Genomic DNA, 26,424 nt, shown 5'->3' on the forward strand with positions numbered 1-26,424 from the left:
GAACTTGTTAAATTCATAGAATCTTAAGGGCGCATTTAGTTATGAGGCATTGAAAATGGCACAAGGGCACTGTTCGTCAAACGTTCAGGTCCGCGTAACGAGATCCCAATTTTATTATTTTATTTTTGTTTTAAGCCTTACTGGAGGTTTAAAAAAATGTTTTACTTTTGTTGGGACGAGCTTGGCGCACATTTTTGTGTTTACAGGGAATGTACTTTTCGTTTCACAAGGGCTATTTGGACAAAACTTCAAAACTGAAAGCATCAGGAAACTAATATTTTGGATTTATTCGTTTGGTATGATGATGTATCACTGTCATTTTTGGGAAGAAGATCTGATTACCAATGAATCACAACCCCCCCCCCCTAATTTGGTACATTCTTACGAGAAATATTCAAAACAAAGAGCACTGCAGCACTGTAAGACAAAAATCGGATGACTCACTAGCCAGAAAAGGTTCAATTATGACGAAGTTCCTTCCGAGCCAAAGATTGCAAAATGCATTTATTGCCACAGATAATCCCACTTAAATCTGGTTGGGATTAAAGTTCTAGTACTCATAATTATGTCTTCTTACAAAACAGCATTGCTCAGGACGCACTGTGTAGGCCTATGACTAACTTAAATGTGTACCTAATATTCAGAATTTAAGTAAGATAAGAACTGTGGAACTCTTGAGGGAAGAAAAACATAGGGTTTCTTGTTATTCTTTTTTTTTTTTTTTTTTTTTTCAATAACAATATCACATGGTTTTTCGAGCCAACAACTGTTGCACGCTGTCGGTGTGTTGTATTTCCATCAGCACAACAAACTTGAAAATCCTATAGCATGTGAAAATGCATTGTTATAATCAAATATAATTATCCTTTTACATGTTGGTTAATGTAAAGAAAGATGAAGTACCAAAGACCCTGCTGATTCAGGACATGACAAGTTAGTGCAAAGACAGCTTGTATACTTTAATAAGTTGGCTAAGGAAAAGCTTAAGTAGGATTTGAAACTCTATTTGTTATTATGGTAATACATGTTTGTGACAAAGAAATAATACCGTATGCTTGTCCGCCATTTTAAAAACCACTCGCCAACACCTCAGAAGTATGTTCGTGTAAAGTTGCCAACGTTCGTCAACGGTGGCGGCACACAACTCGTTCCACTTGAAATTGTTGGCGAAAGTGCGCAACTGTTGGCAATGTTTGGGCGAGTGGAACGCACCCCTGCAGTCTATAACCACTAGATCAAGGTTAATCACCTCTGTTGCAGGGATTACAAGGTTATAATCCCACTTGATTAGAATATCTATATTTTGTTTATATTTATTTACTGGTATTTGTGGTATCACTTCGTTTACATGAACTTTTTATTGTCCATGACTCAACAATCAGACGACTCAGACAAAGACATGTGTTTAAAGGCAGTAGACACTATTGTTAATTACTCAAAATAATTAATAGCATAAAACCTGACTTGGTAACGATTAATGGGGAGAGGTTGATAGTAATTAGTTGATAGTATAAAACATTGTGAGAAACGGCTCCCTCTGAAGTGTCGTAGTGTTCAAGAAAGAAGTAATTTCCCACGAATTTGATTTCGCAACCTCAGATTTAGATTTTGATTTTTAAATCAAGCATCTGAAAGCACACAACTTCGTGTGACAAGGGTGTTTTTTCTCTAATTAATATCTTGCAACTTCGACAACCAATTGAGCTCAGATATTCACAGTTTTATTTTTTTTGCATGTATGTTGAGATACACCAAGTGAGAACACTTGTCTTTGACAATTACCAATAGTGTCCAGTGTCTTTAAGTAAATTTGCTGTTTCTCCTGGTACAATACAATGTACATTTTAATAGACAAACAGTGGCCACTATAATTAATAGTACCCTGGGAATTCAGAACTCAAGAATTCCATTTTATAGCTAACTTATGTAAATCAATTTGGATAATATAGCAGTACACTTGTACAGTTCATTTTGTGTGCGTTATGTATGTAACGTTGTAAATGTGAACAGCCCTGATCATGATCAAGGGACCATCAATTATTATTTTCCTCATACAAGTATTTAAACAACAGTCTAAAAACCATTGGGGCACAGCAGTTATGTTAATGTTATTTACATCAATTTACAATCACTGTGTCAATGATGTATAAAAAGTGCTTGAGTTTGTCAAATACAAGATCTGCAAAGAGTTACTCAATTTTATCTGTTATTAGATTTAAAATTAGAGCGAAAAGACAAACCATTCTTAAGGGCAACAGTCTGCTAGGTTTGAAACAATGAAGCTGGGTTTATGATAACACCTTCAATTGAAATTTGCTTAGTTTTAAAAGAAACAAACATTTGAAAACTACTATTCGAGAGCGCCTTAAAGTTTAAACTGAAAAACTAATTAAAATCCATTTGCCAGGTCAAAACAAAACTCAAATTTCAAAAACAAGTTTCTAACCTGTTGCACCTATCATTATATAAATAGGTTTTGTAAGGTATAGAGGAACGGAAATTACCAGATCAATTTTGTGATGTACTCATTTTCTAATAGGTAAAGTCCTCATAAGAGTGGGGAAGAAATTACAAGTCTCTTAATCTCATGTTAAAACTGTGTAAATTACAATTGTATTCAAAACCCTGCCATTGCACCATTTGCCAACATCGTTCCATGGCTACTAAAAAGTCTTTAGTGGGCTGCTTCCGACAGCAAATTTTTACATACAATGTCAGACTCAGTCCAGTGTCCAGATTTGTCCTTTCAACCATGCACAAAGTTGCCATTAAATTTGCACACAATACATTGCTGATTATCTCTTGAAATATTATGCCAAAATTATGACTTCATCCAATATCTTCATTACATTTTGGTTTAGAAGAAATGGGGGAGGAGGCAAACAAATTGTTCAATTTCAAGATTCTTTGATTTATTTGGAAACTCTGATAAAAGATGTAGAATTTACATGAGCAGAGAAGTATCTTGGCTGCCAGGAAATGCACAAGGTCACATCTACCACAAAATTAAAACCACCATCTTTTATTCCCTACATCTTTTATCATAGTTTTAAAATATAATCAAGAACTGTGAAAACAACATCTGAACAAGTTGTAAGATGTGCTCCCCATTTCTTTTTATTTAACAAGTTGATAAAAACATTTACCACAAAAATCAAAAACACCCTTCTACACGCCCACCCACAAAACCTAAATTTATGTCTCTTAAAATCGATCATCAATCTTCCCATCTTAAGACACTTGTATTTAAGACACTTGTATTTAAGTCTTCCTTCTTGATAATGAGAAAACTTCCATACACTTACCAACAATCAGGAAGAAACACCCACTCGCATAAAAAACCTGACGAGTCCAGTAAAATATTGCAGACACACACTGAAGTACCCAAGGTGTATACTGCACGCACAACAATTTGTCTGCAGAATGTCCTCTGTAACTGTGTCAGCGAATTCACGATCTCGAGATCTGTAAAACGGCCTCCTCTAGGCACTAGCCATCAGGCAAACTCATCCACACCCTATCAGCTCCTCGGGTACAACTACCTTAAGACCCATCTAAATGTAAAGCGCTCTCCGGCAATCTCCCAAAGGGACTGTCCTCGATACGCATCAGCCAATAAATATGCTGGTCATGTTAAGTGTAATACCAAGACCCACACTCAAGGTGCGTCCGATGGACAGACGAGGAGTGAGATGGAGTGAGATGGAGAGCGATGCCAGGGTGATGGATAGGGCTCTGTATGCGGCAAATGGTCTCCGTGCATCATGTGTGAATAATGTGTGAAATACAGGGCAACACATCATAGATAATACACCAGTTGACAACCCCCACAGGTAATTTTCTCTCTCTCTCTCTCTTGGGCTATTGGATGTTTAGTGGTTTCCCCCTCATCACACCTTTGTAACACACCTTAAATCAATAGAGTCAACACTGAACAGATGTCCCTTGCAGGGAAAAAAAGTGGGGTGTTTTTTTTCTTGGGTGAGTTTAGATCAGTTTGAAAGATTTAAAGGAACTCTTTTAGTGTTGAGCAGGTTGGGGTTGTATGTTCCCCAGGGAGAAAGAAAGTTTCAGGAATGGTTTAGTATGCCTGATAAATAAGGATTTTGTGCCTTTGGTCTAGATATTATGATGTGTGCTGTAAAAGAACTAGTTTTTTTTTGTACATGAATCAAACCAACTTGTAAAAGTTCTTTTAAGTTAAAGGGATCCTGTTTGAGTACCCCCAAAAAACTAAAACAGCTTGAATATTTTGCATTGAAGCACATTCATATCGGTCTGCTAATTAAAATTAAGGCAATCTAAAAAAGAAATTTATGGTAATTTAGGGGGGGGGGGTGTTCAAAAGACTTCGATTGTGCAAACTGCTTACAACACAAATCTGTTTTCAGTTATACAAGTATACATGGCAATGAAGGGAAGACAGAATCAGCTTATAACTTAACAGAAGATTAGTGTGACACTATGAAATGTCAGTGGGAGTTTAGATTGGTACATGCACAATTCCCTCAACCCTCACAATTTATTATTTGTTTACACTTGAAAACAAAAGTAAATCAGATTTGTACAAGTTCAATACTTTGTGTGTTCTCTTTTAGGAACTCTCTAATATTGGGATTATTTTTTAAATTTAATATTTTTCTTCTCAAGCACAAGCACAAGTACACATGCATGGAGTACACTGTGCAGAGAAGTACCACATGAGGGCGCTATTTCATTTGTATGGTCATAGCAACTTGTGAAACAACAGGCTTGAAATGAGGCTACTGCAGCCTTCCAATTACTCATCACACTATGATCAAAATCACTGGAGCAAAGAAGGCAGCTCGGGACAACCATCTGACAGCTGAAACTTAAAGGGACATGTTGGCTTGGATTGGGTGCGTTATGAAAAGCATTTGAAACCGAAATGGTTAGAAAGATGGTTTAAAAGTGTACGTAAGTATGATTAACACAACTGTGCCTCGAAACTGAGAAAAACTGCCTTGCCCCTTCAGGAACAAAGTTAACCTGTCCAAAACATTAACAGTTACTCCACCAGCTGAATTAATATGTGTAGTCCCAAACCAAAATGGGTTTGAATGGAATACAGCTTTGTCAAAATAAAATCTTGACTAAACAAAGTACAGACAACAAATATGGTGGTATTTGGCACTGGGGCTAACAGTTTTCTTTAAAGGAATGCAAAGAAGGTCTGGAATTGGGTGTAACACAATAATAACTAGTAAAGCGTGATTTTGAATGTTGATTTCAGTGCTGTCCTTGTTTGTACCCAGCTAACTAAGTGTAAGTATAGTGGATGCTATACATAATAGGCCATCCAAGTGAAAGGCACACTGTTTAAAGGCAGTGGACACTATTGGTAATTACTCAAAATAATTATTAGCATAAAACCTTTCTTTGTGACGAGTAATGGGGAGAGGTTGGTAGTATAAAACATTGTGAGAAACGGCTCCCTCTGAAGTGGAGTAGTTTTCGAGAAAGAAGTAATTTTCCACGAATTTGATTTCGAGACCTCAAGTTAAGAACTTGAGGTCTTGAAATCAAACATATGAAAGCACACAACTTCATGTGACAAGGGTGGTTTTTTCTTATATTATTATCTCCCAACTTCGATGACCGATCGAGCTCAAATTTTCACAGGTTTGTTATTTTATGCATATGTTGAGATACACCAACTGTGAAGGCTAGTCTTTGACAATTACCAATAGTGTCCACTGCCTTTAACATGGACCATGATTACAGCAAGTCAACACACCATCTGCTGTTGAACTCATCCCACACTATACGAATGCATGTTTAGACTGGTATCCCTGAAAATGTTTGCAGCTTTCCGGTGGTAAGCGGTCAAGGCATTGATACGATAGTATAAACAGGAACTTACCGAGTCCTGCAGTTCTTGTACATGTATTTCTGTTGTGTTTCTAGGTTTTTCCTCGGAACTCTCTACTTTCGTCCGATGAAGTTTCTGATCTTCAAATGAAAGACTCTTCTTCTTTTTCTTGTTGTTCTTTTTCAATCCCCCGTTTGGAATCGTTGTCAAGTCTGTCTCGCTGTGACAACCGTTTCTCGTGTTCAAATGTGCTCCTCTTGGGAGCGTCAGGTACTCTCCGCCCGAGTCTGAGTCCTGCGAGAGTTCTGATTGGCTGAAATAAAGACATGACCCCCCAACCTCATCGGACGCTCTACGTTCCTTGTTGCTACGGAATGAATGCCATCGACGCATCGGGTTGGTTTTCTTCTTGAAGCTCTTCCAGAGGCTACGTCTCTTGTGTCTATCCAGAGCAGGCTGGGATGCGGAGAGTGAGCCCTCGTGGGGTTCGTCCAGTTCATCGTTGCTGGACACCTTGGATTCTCCTGAGGGAAAACAACAATAAAGCACAATTGATCAGTAAAATGTGGTGTAAAATCAATGGGTATTCAGACCACAAAATACAGTAATAAATTCTATGGAATTATCACAAGGTTTTAATTGGCCATTTAAGAACGGCAGGGTCATGGCTGGGTTATGGACCGAGCTGAAGGCAAAGTCCTTCATCACCCCTGCAAAAAACGCCATTACTCTTTTAATCCCATTTATAGGCCGAAATGCCCTTTTCTTTACAATGTGTAATCAGTGGTTTATTATTTAATAATGTAGGTCTTTTGTTGGAACATTTTATAAATCTTATCTTTATGTGTTTATGTGCTCAGGCTCTATTTCATGAAGGGTTAAACTGCATGCTCATAACATTTGTATTGGATATGTGGCCAACTGATAGATTTAACAATGAGTACCCTATGTACATTAGGCCTATTGATTATGCTAAGTATAGTTAGCACTTGAGACCACTTGCCTTTATTGTTACATGTACATCTCCTTCCAAACAATTTTTTTTTCCTTCTTTCCTCGTGGGGGAAAAAATATTTATTAACTGTCTGGGGTATTCGTCTCTTTAACCTTTAAAGATAAAGTTTTAACAATCTTTATCTGACACACTTTTATATTAGCTTACTTTTCATTGCCCCCTCCTCACAAGTATTGTCTTTCTATTTGATGGGTACACATCTAAGACACCTTTTATAGATGTCTTTGTGAACCAAGAGAACCAACCAACCTACACCATGCACTCATCAGTGAATACCGATATTAATTATGCCAAGGTGGTTTTATGCCCAACATAGTACAAATGCAAATATGCACAAGGAAACCACACTTCATAAGCTGTAAGCACACTACCCTTCCATCTTGCTGTCCATGCATTGAGTGGAAGGCCCATTGGGTTGAAGGCTCATGTCTACAATGACCATTAAACATTTTAATTAATAAAGAGTTCATTAATAAAGAGTTCAGTCATCATTATCACTATCTTTGGACTCAAAAACAACCTATGGTATACATTTTAAAACATGCACGTACATGTAGCTTGGTCCACGGTATAATCATAGAGGAAGGAAGAGGAGAGCTCAAACGAAGGGACTTCGTCACCTGTAATCACTCACATACCTTATACAGACAATGGGCGACCTCGCGTATGTGAGTTTGCGGGTGCGCACTTGGTTCTTCACTCAACCATGGTGTCGTATGTCGTATGGATATAATACAGAAAAAACAACTTTTTTAAGACCTGATAAAAATTGTGTACACTTGTGCCCACCAAATCGAAAAACACAATTGAATACCAACCACCCTCGTGTGCTAATACCCAAATTTTGAACCACCGCTATTGACCGGAAAGTCACAAAAAATGTAAAAATATGCCATGATGTTTCAGTGAAACACCACAAACGGTAAATGAAAACGTGTATATTCACAATTCTTGTTTCCAATGATTCAACTTTACACGAAGGCAACGGTGCAGAGCGGCGGTACCACACGTTCTGTACAAAGAAATCTAATCCTGCTCGTTAATCGGCCGTCCAGCTGGAGGTCTCCTATCTTCTTCCACTGGTCAGACAGGGGCATTGTCAGGGTATTCTTTTGTTACTCTGCGGTTTTGCGGGTCGTTCGAGCTCCTTCTCTTCCTTCCTCCATGGTATAACCATGTGTCAGTCCATCAGGCCCAATTTCATAGAACTTCTTAAATAAAGACACTGGACACTATCGGTAACTGTCAAAGACCAGTCTTCCCACACGATGTATCTCAACATTGAAGACACTGGACACTATCGGTAACTGTCAAAGACCAGTCTTCCCACACGATGTATCTCAACGTATATGCATAAAATGACAAATCTGTGAAAATTTGAGCTCAATTGGTCCTCAAAGTTGCGAGATAATAATCAATTGGTCCTCAAAGTTGCGAGATAATAATGATAAAAAACACCCTTGTCACAAGAAGTTGTGTGCTTTCAGATACTCAATTTTAATTATATTCCGAGGTCTCAAATTCAAATTCGTGGAAAATTACTTCTTTCTCAGAAACTATGTTACTTCAGAGGGAGCCATTTCTGACAAAGTTTAATACTATCAACCACTCCCCATTACTAGTTACCAAGTAAGGTTTTATGCTAATAATTATTTTGAGTAATTACCAATAGTGGCCACTGCCTTTAAGATAACTCATAATGCTTCGTGCAATCGAGCCCTAGATTCCTACAGAGGCCAATGGAGGCCATGGAGTGCATGGGGCGTCAAGTGTTACTCCTGTACTTTGCCTTGGTGCCCCTCCGATCCACAGTATTCACATAATCATCAAGATTTCCAAACGGACGAGTCCTTTGTAATATGAATATTAATTTGCCCCTTGGAACATGAAATTTCACATAGTGCCAGGGCTTGAACTTTACACTGGACCACAGGCCATGTAAACTCACAAACCGACAAGTCCAACTGTCTTTTTCAATTGAATATCCTTTCTGATGTTTAAGTGTTGACTTTGAGTCTAGTAAATATCTTTCAATTCTGTCAAGTATCAAAGTGCACTCGCCTAAAAGACCAATTTTCTTTTTGTGCTTGGTCAAAAAAAACAGTTAAAGGCAGTGGACACTATTGGTAATTACTCAAAATAATTGCACAGACATGACATATATGAAATATATTTAATATTCACTTTTCCATTTTTCTAAATTTATCTTTCAACTATTACTATACTCGAAAAATGAAATTCCATATTCAGTTCCTTCTTAGATATATTCAAACATTGACTATTCTGAGTGACCTCTAAGTTAAAAGCTACGCGCTATGGCATTCAACTAAAATGACAACCTATGTCAACAATATTTTAAAAGCAGTAGGCATATGTACAGTGTTATAAATGCACATATTATGTTCCTAAATGTAAACAACTGCATACAGATGCGTACATGTAGACCCTTAATTACAGATGTTACAACTTACTGTAGCTTGATATTTTATAACAAAGCCATACATTTAATATCAATAACATACACAATGTCTCTGTTTCTTTAACACTTACTCAGTAGTGGCTTCCTTTTCTTTGATAAATACATCTGCGTCATTTTGACGTGTGAGTATCCACATACGTCCAATCTATGTGTTTCTTGCAAGAGAGGGGCTTAGCGTAAAGTCTCCCTTTCAATATCGTGTTGTCCACACCCTCAGCTGCAATACAACTACTACTGACACTGACAGAGCATCATTTTATGACCAATGTAATAAATAATTCACAAAGGGGAAAACAGCGCTGTCATCTGGTGGCTGTGCTTCCAGACCATGGACACTGTGTGTATTCTGAATTCTGATGGCGATTTGGCATGCGATCGGACTTGAAATCTAAACAAGTCAATACAGTTGAACTTTGGTCGCATTCATTGAGCCCAACTAAAGAGTGGCTAAGGTTGGAAATAAGTTACAGTAAGTACACAAGTGGGACTGGACAGTAACCATAGAGCACTGTTCATTGTAAACACTGGAAACTAATGGACTGTCATTTGATGAAGAATTAATACTCATTTCTTACAGTTTGCAATCAATTATTGACATGGGATTATCTTAACAAAATAACTATTATGTAACAGATACAACACCCGAATTCCCCTAAATGTAATTTACTAGTCCTGAACTGTCTGTCTTTAACAAGTTACAAAACACAATGCGATGGGAATTCCCCTAAATGTAATTTACTAGTCCTGAACTGTCTGTCTTTAACAAGTTACAAAACACAATGCGATGGGAATTCCCCTAAATGTAATTTACTAGTCCTGAACTGTCTGTCTTTAACAAGTTACAAAACACAATGAGATGGGATAAAAAAAAGGTGGCCCTTTCTCAATGATTTTGCAATTTACTGGTACATTACATCCATAACTGTCCTGCACATTATCATTACATGACAACAATATGTAAGTCGTACTTTACTATGTTTCAGCTAAAGGGTGCTCGTAGTACATGTGTTTACACAGATGTCAATCATACAAAAATGTCATGAGTTAAAAGATGGAATGTTCCATTCAACGAGGCAAAATGAGTTGAATGGAACATTCCATCTTTCATACTAATAAAAATATTCTCTTCATTTAATACACCAATGCAAAATGTTGAATTTTTTGTTTAATACAAGGAAAACAGAATCACAATGCCCCCATCACACCAAACTCTTTCTCCTACATTCTGAAAAATTGGGCTTAAACTGTGTGGACGCAACCTTTTACGGTCTGTTTACAAACTTAATGAATTAGACAAAGTGGCAACAGACTTAAACCAGTCTCCTGACGATGACTAGAGCAAGCTAGTCGAAACGTTGAGACCAATTTCAGAACTGACTCCGCGGCAGTACAGTTAATTATGATCCTTTAAGCTAAAGTAGTAGTCCAGTCTAATTTCTATACCATCCGCCCTGGTAATAGTTAATAAGCAGGACAGTTCTTTTCAGAACTGAGAAGTCTCCGGAACCTCCGATTATCTACTCCATGGCAGTAGAATAAAGCAAGACAGTTCCCTAAGAACAACTCTACCTGGCAAGTAGATACACACATGGTGTTACCGCAAACCAAATATACATTGATACCTCACCATGCATTGCCTCAAATCCTATAGACTTAAACCAAATAGGTGTACTACGACAGAATTGCTGCACTTGGGTGTGCCAGACGTGGTGCAGTCGGGCGTCATTTGGATGTACAGTTCACAGACCTGGTTTGTTTGTAGCACGTCTATCCCACTCACAGACACACTCTACTCGTTACCGGAATTTAACTGACAACGGTCACATAAGACATTGCCGGCCAAAGCTTTACAATCTATAGCCAGACCAAACCCGTTTTGCGATTTCTTTTTTTAGGATGGGTTCGAGCGTTTTGAGAACTAGTTTGGTTTGACTCAGCCTTATGTTGTACAAGATTGTATGATAAGCACATTGGCTCTATGAAAAGCCAGCTTGTTGCAATGTTAATGGTTGAAAACTTCAGGCCGCCTGCGTCTCCAGCAAATAGACACTGAAGCCTCGGTGAAATCGAGCGTCAAATATCTCAGCCACACGACAAACCAGTTCTATGTGTGCAAGCGTGTGGTGGTCTAGCATGCAATGGTGCAAAAAGAGGCAACAAAAATGCACGCTGATGTAGCACCTGTACCAAAATGCACGCTTTATGAAGGCATTAAATGGTGAGAATAATGCATGACGCCCGACCTTCAATCGAATGAAAAGGATCATGGGTGTTATGAAAATAAAATAACTGCAACATTACAGAGTTACGATTGGTTTACAATGCCTTACTTCCTGACATTATGCAGGCAAGATATTTGGCCATTGGGAAAATAGTAGGACAATCATATTGAGCCTAAAAACTGTATACATACAAAGGATGACCTAAATGTAAACAGTGTAAGCTTGAATAGATATTTCAGGCTTTTAATCACAATTATTCTGATTGAGGGAAAAAAAATCGAAATCAAAGTAAAGCAAGAAGACACATGTATCATGCTTGATCATGAAATATCAGCAACCAATAAATGTGAGCAATGTCAAGAAGGAAAAATCTGTACAATAAATAGGACAACGCCAGTCCAAAAACTTCGAAGTTTTTGCTATTTTGCAAGAGATCCATTCGTTTTTTGAAACAGTAAATTTTTCCAAGAACTCAGACCACCTGTTTTCAATAAACCAGTCTTAAGTCCTGCAGGCTAACTCAACTTAAAGGTTATGGGTTTAAGCATAGAGTAAGGGTTTAAGACACTCAATTGCTTCTCTTCACCTAGGGGTAAATTGGTACCTGTGAGGGCAGAGAGGTGGTTCTTGTGATTAATGTTAAACATTAATGTGTAACTTGACAGCCAGACTGCATGCATGTCCTCCCAGGAGCTTCAGACGGCAAGGAGAGGCTTATGAAGAAATGATGGACCAGTGACTGGAGAAATAATGTGCATGCGTTATGAGAGCTACATTAGTGGGTACCTGCATTATATCAAATGTTATTATATGTACCACACGGTGGTAAACATGTATGGCAGGCCTGGAATTTCATCTTTGCAAGGGGAATGCTATTTTCATTTTGCAAAGTTAACTTCCATTTGAAAATCTAAGTCAATGGGAAACTTTTAAAGGTGCACCAAGGCCAAGATCATGACAGTGAAGGTTATAAATAGAGAAAAGTATTCAAAAACAGCTTCTGAGAGACACATTTCACACACAAAATGAGTTTTAGATTGCATATTCCAATTACGGATTATTCTTTGTGCGTAAAAATAAATACAAAAAATAAAACAGTTCCGAAACTCAAATGTATACTTTGCCTTTAAAGGCTCTTGAAACGTTTGGTTACTCAAAATATATTATATTAACATGAAAACTTATTGGTAACGAGCAACGGAGAGCTGTTGATACGACTCCCTCTGAGGTAACTTAGTTGTTTTTTACAGAGCTACAATATGTTAACTGAAATATTTGAATCTGAGAAGCCTTTCCAGGCATCTGAAATCACTGTTAAGTAAATTTGTGCAAAAAGGATTTTTTTTTCATTTTCTTGCAACTTCAATGCCAAACTGAGCCCGGATTTTCACACTGATTTGTTATTTTATGCATGAGATGCACCAAGTGAGAGAGAAAACTTGTCTTTGACAATGACCACTTATGTCCAGTGCCTTTAAACTTGCTTGACCTGAGTTGTGTGCTCCACCAGAGTGTAACAGTCAATACACATATCTCTGACCTACTCAAATACTGTAGTAAATGATCTTAAAGTTTAATTAAACATGTGAGGTTTATCCAAGGGAGGCTATTGCTTGGGGCCTGCTGTGTGATAAACTACTGCTGCTTCTGCTTCTTACTCGAAATTTACATTGCTAATCATAAGGGACCTTTATCAAAACAAAATGCATGTTTAATTAGTACGTGTGTACTCTAAAAACACAAGCACTTCCTTATTACATTGGAGGGAAATATATTAGACTGGTGGGAGACTTACATACGCGTACCATGGAGGTAGTTACATGTAGCTCAATTTTTTACTGGACCAGAAATTTGTTTTCAATACCAAAATCAAGATGAGACCTACAAAACTACAAAATAAGAAGAAAAACTAAAAAAATTTAGTAAACTTGCGGGTACAACCATTTGAGTGAGTGTTGGCTCTGACAGGAGCCGGTTTCGAACGTTTCGAACGTTTAACGTTTCAAACAGTATACTCTGCTTGTCTTCAAAACTACAAAACTTGCTACATTTACAAGGTTTCAAACCTGATCAAGATACGTGTAGAGAGGCTTTGTCTCCTAAGATATTGACAGGCCTGATACTTCACGAAGGCAATGAAGGCGATTGCCTCAATGCCCCCCTGGTCATTGCTGTTAATGTGTAAATGCTCCAGTAGAATTTAAAAATTGCCACAGGGTGCCCTTTACCAAGGAGAAAATGCATTTGTGCCCTTGCCCTTTCTAAAACGAAGTATACAGGCCTGTATTTATAATATCAGTATTTATCAGTATTTATCAGACTCAACAGGGATCAATATTTGAACACAATTTGTTTTTGTTCACAACATTACAAGGCATTATGATTCAACTGAAAACCACAAAACTGCCTTACTTGTGTGGCTGGGAGCTTACTGGCCCAATGCTAAAAACCACTGGCCCTGTCTATATATCATGATTTGTTCATTAACTATTTGAACCCGATTAATCCTACTTAGATGATAACAAATACCAGTATATGTTTTTGATTTCAAATGTACATGTACAAAATTACAGAATTGTTTTTTTGTGTTTATAGATCGTTATATAATAATAATCTATAAATGAGTTGGGGTGGTTTTCAAACCGCTGTTTTCAACTCAACGTTTTGATCAGTATGCTCTGATTGTCTTCTGGAGAAAGCTATAAAATGTTCTCTTTGTTAAAATGTACAACCTGATACAACCTGTGCATTGCATTTGATGGAACGGTTGAATTCATCACTATAGTATGAGTATCAACTACATTGTATCAATCTTTCTTTATAGTTTGTTGTACACTGAAGCACTTTCATTAATAATGAGTAACGGTGAGACTCATGTGGAACATTATTAGAATCAATGATTTCACGCTCCATAAATATCTATAAATAGTCAACCGAATCAGTATCGGAATCTACTAAACCTACTGATGGCCCATAAATCAAGTCCAATAATATAATCTGATTATAATGCACTGAGTAAACCCAAGAGTAAATAGTCCGCCTGAAGTCCCTGTCTGAGTGAAACCAAGTGCCCGTTTTTTTGCAATCCTGAAATGTATGTTACATGTACATTTGTACATTGTATTTACAAGTGCAATGTACTTAATGATTTAAAAGTACAACTGATAACCAACCAATCAAATTGCAAAATAAAAATTCCCAAATTGATGTTCTTGTAAAATTACTCAGAAAGTACAGTTTTTAATCGATCCTTGTAATTATTTAAAAAGATGAATATAATTTGTATACCTTTCCATTGATGTGTATTAAACACAGTATGTACTTTCCTCAAGTTCTGTGGGAAAAAAACACAGGCAATGCAAAAGTCTTAGGTTCAAATCCCACTCGAGTGATTTACCTGTGGATTTTTTTCACAGCACTCATGAAAGTACTGAGTATACGGTGCAAAGGGTACAAAAAGAACAAACAAATTCTTCATCCCCGATGCAAAAATAATAATAGATCTATTAAAAATTTAAGATGAGTTACATGTTATCCACAAATGTTCAACAAACTATTTAAAAGTGAGTTTTTGTCTCAAGGAGCTTTTTAAAAGACACTAGACAGTGACACCTGTGATAATTGTCAAAGACCAGTCGTCTCACTTGGTGTATCTCAACATATGCACAAAACAACAAACCTGTGAAAATTTTAACTCCATTGGTTGTCGAAGTTGCAAGATAATAATGGAAGAAAAAACAACCTTGTCACAGGAAGTTGTGTGCTTTCAGATGCTTGATTTCGGGACCTAAAAATCTAATTCTGAGGTCTCAAAATCTAATTCGTGGAAAATTACTTCGTTCTAAGAAAGTAAGTTTTTATGCTAACAATTATTTTGAGGAATTACCGATAGTGTCAACTGCCTTCAAGTTCACTGGACGTGAGATGTTTTTATACAAACACCATGATGTACACAACGCACTCAGATATCACCAAAACACATGAGAGCTAAGGGCCTTTCAAAATAATCAATGGTTTAAAACGCTGTTCAAAATTGTTCGGACCAGATCAGCAAAATTTATCTTTTCAAAAATATTGACAGACAATTAACATGTTTACACTGAAAAACAAAGCAATGGTTCTCAAATGAGGCAGATATTTTGGTTCATTGCTCTCCCAGCTTCGGAGTTTTCAATGTTTTTTCCTAGCTTCCAGCAAGAACCTTTGAAGCGGAAATTCACGTCATCTCACAATCTGGCACGGATGGCGGCTATCGCAAAAAAGTTTAACAAAGACAAACTGACTAGAGAGGGATTTGAACCAACAACCAACAGATTAATGTGCCGAGTGCTCTACCAACTAAGCTATCTGGCCGGGGCGGAAGGTAGCAAATCAACTGGGAATGCTGTTATGGCTGTTTGATGAAATTGGTTTCCTATAGACGATGTGACCTCCGACGTCACTCGAAAACCATAACATGATTCGCGCACATACCACCCGGCAAAACCTTTGTGTTTTGGCAGCCAGCTAGAAAGTACACGCAATGTTACCATGACTAAGCGTCTTTTTGCCCGGCGAAACAAGATGTGTACAGTGTTTTGTCAACAGAGGACGATTTGAATGTAAACATAGGTCACATCGCCTATTGTCATCTCAATGAACACCACTTTCACTTGTAAACGAAAAGCATGTGATTTGTGGTAATTCATAACATTACATTGTACACTCTTCTTATAAGGTAGGGTCATTGAATGGAGTTTTGACACAGCTGGTTTACAGGCAATTTTGTCAAGAAGTGCACAATTACAAACAGCAACAACAAAATAGTGTCTTCAAGAGCTCCGAATCGAGTACTAATAACATCTCTGGCTGCCATTGTTTACAACTGGACACAGACTGACACCACAGTAATTAGAATCACTAAAACTTGCCTCGAGGCGAGTTTTGGAGATCTTTTCAAATTTGTTTATTGGGGAGATTGGGGGGGGGGGGCACTTCAGACAACATAATTTCTCAGGACACTTACATATCATTACCGTCTCACACAAGGTAGGGGCACAATAGTTTTCTACCGGTAGGGGGCACTTCTAATTTTGTAGAAAATTCAAAATTTGTGTTTACAGAACTGTAAACACAAATTTCCGTGCACACAAATTTCCAGTCACCTTTCCGTGCACACCTTTTTCAGAATGCTAATATTTGACAATGACAGGCCATGATAAATGATGGATGTTCATTACATTCATGGTGATTATCTATATCAGTGCCAAGGTCATGCACGATCTACTTTATGTATGATTAAAGTGTTATTATTGTCAAGTAAAATCTTGTTTAATGTACTCGAAAAGTTTCATCAATCACCCACGTGTATGACCCATAGTTAGTATACAAGTTATCACACTAGGTCATTATTACTCAAACAATACTATAGAACTTGGTATACCACAAATCAGCAAGATCAATGTTCAGAGAGAAATATTGTTTTATATTTAAAAACTGAGACTTCTTTTTGCAAATTGTGGGTAGGTAAAAGATGAAATTTTTCAATTTAAAACAATTCTTTGAAAGGGAAAACATTGAAAAAGAAAATACTTGATATTGGTTTGGAGCCAAACTGACAATTCCTATGATCATACTGCTAGCTACATTAACTTAAATTAAATTGTAAAATTGATTATATTATTGATTTATCAAAAAATCAATGGTTATTTTGGGCGGAGCTGGTGTTCACAATACAAAGTACAACAATTTGTCCTTGTCTGATTCAATCATTCTTTTGAGTTGAAGCAAAACACTGGAACTAATGCTCTGCAGAACGACGCCATAAAGAGACCGATGTCAAAACATGAGAAGTGCATGGACTGATGGTTTTATTATTTCATTAATAAAACTATAAAATAGATGAAAATTTTAATAAGGGAATCAATGTGTGGTGACGAGGTTTTCAACTAGAGGTTTAAACCCAACTAGAGGTTTAAACCCAACCCAATTTTTTTAAACTGAATCAAAGAGCGAAATACGTTTGTTAACTTAAATTTGTCCACATTGACCCACACTTATTATTAACTTGCACTTTAAAATCTTAAATTAGGCTATTTGAAATAATTTGAAGCTGGAACCACTGCCATAATTTTATGACACTTTATTTTTTAACAACAGGTGTTTGTTTTAGTGACTGTTTTCAAATGTTGTGTTTTGAGGCAGTTAATTGTGTCACCTTTCTGTAGAAAAGGTGTCCAATATTTTAAATGACAGTACCTAGGATTAAACTGTAGTTTAACACTAGCACACAATGCCAACTGAGAGTGGAAAATAACAAAACCACAACATTGATTTGCTTCCTCAACAGGCATTATTTTAGGTGAATGCAATAGTGTATGATTCACATACACGTTAACTGTGATTTTAAAGAAAACTTTTAACAATGACTACATACTTCAGCAATGACTGTACTTTCCATGTAACACAACACACATGTTCAAGGAAGTGGAAGTCAAGTGGAAAAGTTCCACTGGAATAATGGCTGAAGTTTTTGGGGCACATTCAGGATCCAAATCCTTCCTGGACCAAAACTTTTATTTTTTTCAACACTATGTGATTCAAAGTGAGAATTTCATTTTGTAATACATATTGTATAGATTAATGATTTTAAAGTTTCTGTTATATGTATTTTGTAAGTTTTAGTATTTTTATAAAGAATCCAACCGTATGTGGTTGCAAATAAAGTGAACCTTAGATGATTAGAAAAAATTGTCGACTGTTTTTATTTGAACAAGCCTAAAAATTTATTAAATTCTAAAACATGCTTCCTAAAACTGTCTTTATGCCTCTATGTTCTAAATAATCATGTGTGCTGTAATCCATGCATACGTACTGTAGGTACAGTGTATTCACCATAGTGCAAATTGTGCACCATAATACACACACACAAAAGTAGGGTTATACTTTGGCAATGACCCCAAAAAGAAATTGTGGAATTCTTATCAGAAAGTCTACTTTGAATTAGAAAGAGACGTGTATGTCAACATGTTTGAATTTCCAAAGATCGTCTCCTAGGTGACTTTTCAAACTATTGCATGGTGCCACATCGTTTGAATACGGCGCTCACGACTCAAGACAGCGGCCAGAGATACAGTTGGTCCCAACTTTTTTTCCAATGATCTTGATGATTTTACAGTCACAGGTTTGTGCTGTTTTCGCAACACGTAGACACTGTATTCAATGGACCCTTCCCATGAAATATGCTAATCACATTCACGCATGCGTACAGACCCCGTTGGTTGGCAAACGCCATAGAGTTGTGCACTAAGCACAAGCAATCGCGTCTGCGTCACGCACCCATTAGCCGTGTACAAAACAGCGCGATGTTCCCTCATTTTGCCAACCAAAATGTTAGTGCGCACGCGCTATGTGCAATGTACATATTTCATGGGAAGGGTCTATTCAACTGAAACATTCATAGGTGAATTTTATTGTTTTTTACCTTTCTTTAAAAATTCGCATAAAAAAAAACCAACGATGACACTACCCTTTTCATAAGCTACATGAAGCAGAACATGTAGACTGTAGGTATACTGTTTCTTCATCGTTCATATTGTACATTTATGATAGTATGTATGCGGTGTCGTCACACTTCTTGATTTCCTATATAGCGGCTGATCAATAAGGTGTGCCATTTATCACACTGACTTGTCCATAAAAAGGATTAGACTTTACATAAAACTAATCAATGCCACACAGGCAACTCCAGTGGAAAGTGCCATTATGAAACATTGATCTCCATAATACATTAATTAATTACAGGTTGGAATGTATTGTGGTTTTGTGTAAAGATGTTCAGTTAGGCAAGGGGGGTTTATGTTTAAAAACACAATCCAATATGCCTCCCCTAGTTGCATATTGTAATTAGGGGAAGAATCAAAATCAGGAAGACTTGGCAGATCTGACCCATGTACAAAAAAACTTTCTCACCATTAATAGCATAAATCACCAATATTTAACCACTTGGCCAAGGCCGAGCTGACAGGGAATGTACTTTTGAACTGGCCTTGGGCCTGTATCCACGGTAAATTTTGATCTCTGTGACAGCAGATCCTGATCTGTGGTCATAAAATAATGCCTGTTCTCAATTCACCTTCCTTGATCTAGTGTTACACAGGGTGTGTGAGCATCAAGTCCAATGCTCAATACAGTCCAAAGTTAGAAATGCCAAGGAGCATTTAGATAGTGTCTTGCTCATTTGAACCCAAAATCTTATGCTTTGACTACCAGAACTTGAACTTGGCGCGCCACCCTAGACCACTCAAACTTTACATAAACTTGGCGCGCCACCCTAGACCACTCAAACTTTACATAAACTTGGCGCGCCACCCTAGACCACTCAAACTTTACATAAACTTGGCGCGCCACCCTAGACCACTCAAACTTTACATAAACTTGGCGCGCCACCCTAGACCACTCAAACTTTACATAAACTTGGCGCGCCACCCTAGACCACTCAAACTTTACATAAACTTGGCGCGCCACCCTAGACCACTCAAACTTTACATAAACTTGGCGCGCCACCCTAGACCACTCAAACTTTACATAAACTTGGCGCGCCACCCTAGACCACTCAAACTTTACATAAACTTGGCGCGCCACCCTAGACCACTCAAACTTTACATAAACTTGGCGCGCCACCCTAGACCACTCAAACTTTACATAAACTTGCCGCGCCACCCTAGACCACTCAAACTTTACATAAACTTGGCGCGCCACCCTAGACCACTCAAACTTTACATAAACTTGGCGCGCCACCCTAGACCACTCAAACTTTACATAAACTTGGCGCGCCACCCTAGACCACTCAAACTTTACATAAACTTGCCGCGCCACCCTAGACCACTCAAACTTTACATAAACTTGGCGCGCCACCCTAGACCACTCAAACTTTACATAAACTTGGCGCGCCACCCTAGACCACTCAAACTTTACATAAACTTGGCGCGCCACCCTAGACCACTCAAACTTTACATAAACTTGGCGCGCCACCCTAGACCACTCAAACTTTACATAAACTTGGCGCGCCACCCTAGACCACTCAAACTTTACATAAACTTGGCGCGCCACCCTAGACCACTCAAACTTTACATAAACTTGGCGCGCCACCCTAGACCACTCAAACTTTACATAAACTTGGCGCGCCACCCTAGACCACTCAAACTTTACATAAACTTGGCGCGCCACCCTAGACCACTCAAACTTTACATAAACTTGGCGCGCCACCCTAGACCACTCAAACTTTACATAAACTTGGCGCGCCACCCTAGACCACTCAAACTTTACATAAACTTGGCGCGCCACCCTAGACCACTCAAACTTTACATAAACTTGGCGCGCCACCCTAGACCACTCAAACTTTACATAAACTTGGCGCGCCACCCTAGACCACTCAAACTTTACATAAACTTGGCGCGCCACCCTAGACCACTCAAACTTTACATAAACTTGGCGCGCCACCCTAGACCACTCAAACTTTACATAAACTTGGCGCGCCACCCTAGACCACTCAAACTTTACATAAACTTGGCGCGCCACCCTAGACCACTCAAACTTTACATAAACTTGGCGCGCCACCCTAGACCACTCAAACTTTACATAAACTTGGCGCGCCACCCTAGACCACTCAAACTTTACATAAACTTGGCGTGCCACCCTAGACCACTCAAACTTTACATAAACTTGGCGCGCCACCCTAGACCACTCAAACTTTACATAAACTTGGCGCGCCACCCTAGACCACTCAAACTTTACATAAACTTGGCGCGCCACCCTAGACCACTCAAACTTTACATAAACTTGGCGCGCCACCCTAGACCACTCAAACTTTACATAAACTTGGCGCGCCACCCTAGACCACTCAAACTTTACATAAACTTGGCGCGCCACCCTAGACCACTCAAACTTTACATAAACTTGGCGCGCCACCCTAGACCACTCAAACTTTACATAAACTTGGCGCGCCACCCTAGACCACTCAAACTTTACATAACTTGGCGCGCCACCCTAGACCACTCAAACTTTACATAAACTTGGCGCGCCACCCTAGACCACTCAAACTTTACATAAACTTGGCGCGCCACCCTAGACCACTCAAACTTTACATAAACTTGGCGCGCCACCCTAGACCACTCAAACTTTACATAAACTTGGCGCGCCACCCTAGACCACTCAAACTTTACATAAACTTGGCGCGCCACCCTAGACCACTCAAACTTTACATAAACTTGGCGCACCACCCTAGACCACTCAAACTTTACATAAACTTGGCGCGCCACCCTAGACCACTCAAACTTTACATAAACTTGGCGCGCCACCCTAGACCACTCAAACTTTACATAAACTTGGCGCGCCACCCTAGACCACTCAAACTTTACATAAACTTGGCGCGCCACCCTAGACCACTCAAACTTTACATAAACTTGGCGCGCCACCCTAGACCACTCAAACTTTACATAAACTTGGCGCGCCACCCTAGACCACTCAAACTTTACATAAACTTGGCGCGCCACCCTAGACCACTCAAACTTTACATAACTTGGCGCGCCACCCTAGACCACTCAAACTTTACATAAACTTGGCGCGCCACCCTAGACCACTCAAACTTTACATAAACTTGGCGCGCCACCCTAGACCACTCAAACTTTACATAAACTTGGCGCGCCACCCTAGACCACTCAAACTTTACATAAACTTGGCGCGCCACCCTAGACCACTCAAACTTTACATAAACTTGGCGCGCCACCCTAGACCACTCAAACTTTACATAAACTTGGCGCGCCACCCTAGACCACTCAAACTTTACATAAACTTGGCGCGCCACCCTAGACCACTCAAACTTTACATGAGCAATGTGATTCAGTGTACATTTTATGAAGAGCCTCTGACAATTAAACTCCTGAAAGTTGTTTACACTTGTAGGTCGAGTTTATAAAAGTGGCCGTACCCCTGGTCATTGCCTGTGTGCCTCTTAAAACATTCCAAGAGAAACTTCCAGATTCCTCTAGAGTGAGGTGCCATTTACAAAGGAGAAAATGTCTTGGTGCCCTTTCCCTTTCAAGAATGAAACATCAGGCCTGGTAAAGGAAGTTAAAATCATGCACTTGAAAAGGTCCCATTGTTCGAATACACATGGGACTATTGAACATGTGAACTTTGTTTACAATAAGTGTGACGTTGTACATCATTTGGCTAGTCTGGCAGGCAAGATACTGCACTGGTCATTATGGGAAAGTTAACATTTTGTGTCATAATTTCCACTTAAATCCAGAAGTTATGAAAGTAAAGGCTGGACAAGTTTTGAGATGTGCCCCTTTCATCATATCAAAAGTTGAAAAGAATTTGATTTTTATAATGCTATCTCCATGTTTTCTTCCATTAGGCTGTGTACAAATATTGACAGCAGAAAGTCAACGATTGGCGGCTCTTTTGTAAACATTTGATGTCACAGGTCACATTGTCTATACCACTACCAGTACACAATGTTGCAGTCATTGGGATGAGTCTGTTAAATCCAATATTTTAAAGGGGAACTGTGACTAAGTGTTATGATCATAACATGCCTGTGGCTGTTACATAAATAATGAATGAGCTTAAACCCAGTTACTGCATGTGCGTACTGGTCGTAACATCACAAAGGGTGCTGCATAATGAGACAGCCAGCATGTGTGTCGGTGACGTGTCTGCAGTAACAGGCTTAGAGTTTATCATTCCATACAGCTACATGCCTGCTGTAGTTATGTTGACAATCCCTCTGGACCCTACTCTACTCTAACCATAGTCCTAGCTCTATGCTCTAACACAAAATCAAGAGCTACATTATTTCCTCAGAGTCCCATGTTGGACTTGACCAGTTCAGTGAGTTAGCCTCATTATATGACATGACTTTTTCATTACAATCATGATACGTATACTTTGCAATTAAAACTGTAAATGTAGTCTACCCTAGACCAAACATAGCTTTACAAATTAAGGGCACGAGCTGAAGGCCATAATTTCACTGTCCATCCTTTCCACCTAGTTTTCAACTCACCCTTCACCACATTATTTAAAGTAACCACTATCTGAGGTACAGCCGACTCCATGCCAAATCACAACATAGCACCAATCCAAATAGTTCAGAGCTAGACGATAACTGCAAGTTGGCAAACGGTTTCAGTTAATATCACAACCAAGTTAACACTTGCTCCTCCTCACCAAATGTTTGAAGATTCTTTGTTTCTCTGAGTTACACAAGTTTTCCAGCAGTTTTCCACCGATGTAGTTGCTAAAGTTGGCACAATCGACCATGCTCAGGCAAAGCCAATGTGGTAAAATCTGTAGCTTTTTTCTAGTGTTAGATTTTAGAATGGTGAGACTTGTCGTACAGTTGAATTTTGAAGAGAAGGTATGGCAATGAGTTGCATATGAGCCTCCTTGTTGTGTGTGTACAGGGTACAGTCTCAAGTAGTTGAGTAAAAGCTCATACTGTGCTGCGTCATCCAATTGACAAGTAAGTGCATTACCAAGAAAAGTGTACAGTTCATTCAACTCTCTATTTGTGTGGAGCTGTAGAAAACAACATCCTCTTCCAAACACAACACTCGAGCAGGAGTTGCAAAGAAGTCCACCAAACAAACAGACAACAGAGGCACTACTCAAATTTAAACTTTGTAAAGAAAGTATAGTTATGGTACAACAATCATGGAGAAACAGGCTTATAAAAAGTAAAAGGCTCCAAGTAAAACTAGCCACTGGCAGTGCTACCTGGCTACTACATGTACAAACCGGTTTACTGCAGTGCCAGTGAGTGGTACGAACAAGTGGTTTATGTGCATCAGTACCATAACACTACAACGAGTGGAAAAGAATGTCCAGTTCCTGTCCTCTGCCTTCCACCAAGAAATTATAAACCAACCCCGATACAGCACAGTGCGCACGACCCCCACATCCCACCCGCAGTTCATGTACCAAAACCACCACCATGCCACCCCACCATTGGCGGTACGATACGGTACACTGAACCCGCTTCTCAAACAAGCACATAATCGCAATAATATTATTATTCTTGACAACTTACGGTTTACTGCAGATTCCATCATCATGGTCACACCGGGGGAGCGGGTGTTCGTCCGTCTCCTTCCTACATACACCGGCACGTTTTAAATATATTTGTTTAAACAATTAGTCACTTAGCTAATATTCACAAGACGACGGCCTGTTTCTCTGGTAACTCTGCTCTCGCATGCTCTCGCAAAAGATAAACATCAAACACATGCAACGTCTATCTTCCTGCCCCTTGTGTACACTGAATGCACAAAAACTGAACAGACGACTTTTTCGGCTGGTATGCTGGTTGCCGTGCGCGGCGCTGTCAGATCGAATAAAAATACATTTTTTGTTGCGAGCGGGTTATTGAAACAAACAGGTGGTGTTCAATTAAAGGGAATAACTAGGTTGTACTCTTAGAATAATGAATACAAACTTTAGGTTTACTCTGCAGCAGCGTTAGGTAGTAGGCCTAGTACATGTATAAAGCATTTTGAGAAACAGTTCACTTAGAAGTAAAAAAACAATTGAAGGGGTGGGTACACGTAAAAATTATTTGTATCTGCAGTACTGCACTGATGATAGGCTAACTGCTTCTCAGATAGTGTTTTCCTATAATATTTATATGGATTATTCTTCCTGCATGGTTGGGCATTCAGTGTTCACTCCGGAACTTAGGCGATCTCTCAAAACGCATGTAATTATTTTTATTTTTTAAATGCACGTTATTTTTACTGCATAGTATCTGAACATACTACGATCAAAACAATCAAACGGTTAAAAAACACTAAAGGTAGCAGGCCTATATACATTACTACTTTGCATTGTATAATTCTAAATTTTACTGACGACATACAACAGTTATTGTTTACTGGAATAAGAGGAAATTGTAAGTTAATTTAAAGTAGCCTTATATAGCTGCAGGGCCCAATTTCATCAAGCCTGTAAGCACACATGAATTTGCTTAGCATGAAATGTCTTCCTTTACCTTTTTCCCGCGCCGATCTTTGACCAGTTTTGCCTCCCTAATGTTGGTCTGGATCCGCCCTCGATCGTGGGAGTAAATCAGCATCGGGATAATAATAATTTTGTATACATGTAGTCTGAAAAAAAAGATTCGTTTTATAGGGCCCGCACTTGTTCTTGCTTGCTTTAACATCTTGACAAAACTTTAACTTAATCTCTTTCTTCTTCCTGTAACCGGCGCCTTTGATGGTTCCTTTTTTCCCAGCAAAGGGAGCTTTATAAATGCTGTAGTTTATTACCATTATTATAAAACACATCACTAAGCAATACAAAATGATATATTATTTCTTGTATTTTCGACAGTTAGAGTCCGGGCGTACCTTTGTTTGGTTGTCACTCCAAAAATTTATGACAATCCAATCTTACTTATAGGGAAGAAGCACAACAACTGTTGACAATGTTACAGTTATTACCATTTTGAGCAACGATTCTCGTCTGATGAATACCGATGATGGGGTTTTAGACAAAGTGATTTCTAATCTGGAAATATTCTGTAACACACGCTTAAAAATAAAACGCTATATAGGCCCTATTACTTAAAAAAACAAAAATTAAGGTTAGTTTTACTATTAAATTTACATTCATTAAAACCGACGAACGGTTCCAAAACCCAATGGTACGTTTTCTAAAAATTAATGTTTCCCTCTTTCTACAGGAGTTTTTTTTGTCTGTCTGTCTGTCTGTCTGTCTGTCTGTCTGTCTGTGTCTGTATGTCTGTCTGTCAGTCGGTTTGCTTGTATGTTTGATTGTTTGTTTGTTTGTTTGTTTGTTTGTTGTTTGTCTGTGTGTGTGTTTGTGTGTG

General features: G+C 38.6%; 1 protein-coding gene across 4 annotated transcripts in view; it reads right to left on the reverse strand.

Annotated features, from left to right (window-relative positions):
• Positions 1-24,784, reverse strand: part of LOC117295330 (multiple C2 and transmembrane domain-containing protein 1-like) — an 89,575-nt gene extending 64,791 nt beyond the window's left edge. For 3 of the 4 annotated variants that reach the window (XM_033777908.1, XM_033777907.1, XM_033777910.1), the window contains exons 1-2: positions 23,602-24,425; positions 5,885-6,357 (exon numbers count right to left, since the gene is read on the reverse strand). In XM_033777908.1, the coding sequence (XP_033633799.1) occupies positions 5,885-6,357; positions 23,602-23,653 (525 nt within the window). In that variant the 5' untranslated portion in view covers positions 23,654-24,425. Of the gene's footprint in view, positions 1-5,884; positions 6,358-23,601; positions 24,426-24,627 lie in introns of those variants that run through there. The other variant, XM_033777909.1, reaches the window with a different exon arrangement.
• Positions 24,785-26,424: the final 1,640 nt, after the last annotated feature.

The sequence above is a fragment of the Asterias rubens genome, chromosome 10, assembly GCF_902459465.1.
Source record: "Asterias rubens chromosome 10, eAstRub1.3, whole genome shotgun sequence".
NCBI lineage: Eukaryota > Metazoa > Echinodermata > Asteroidea > Forcipulatida > Asteriidae > Asterias > Asterias rubens.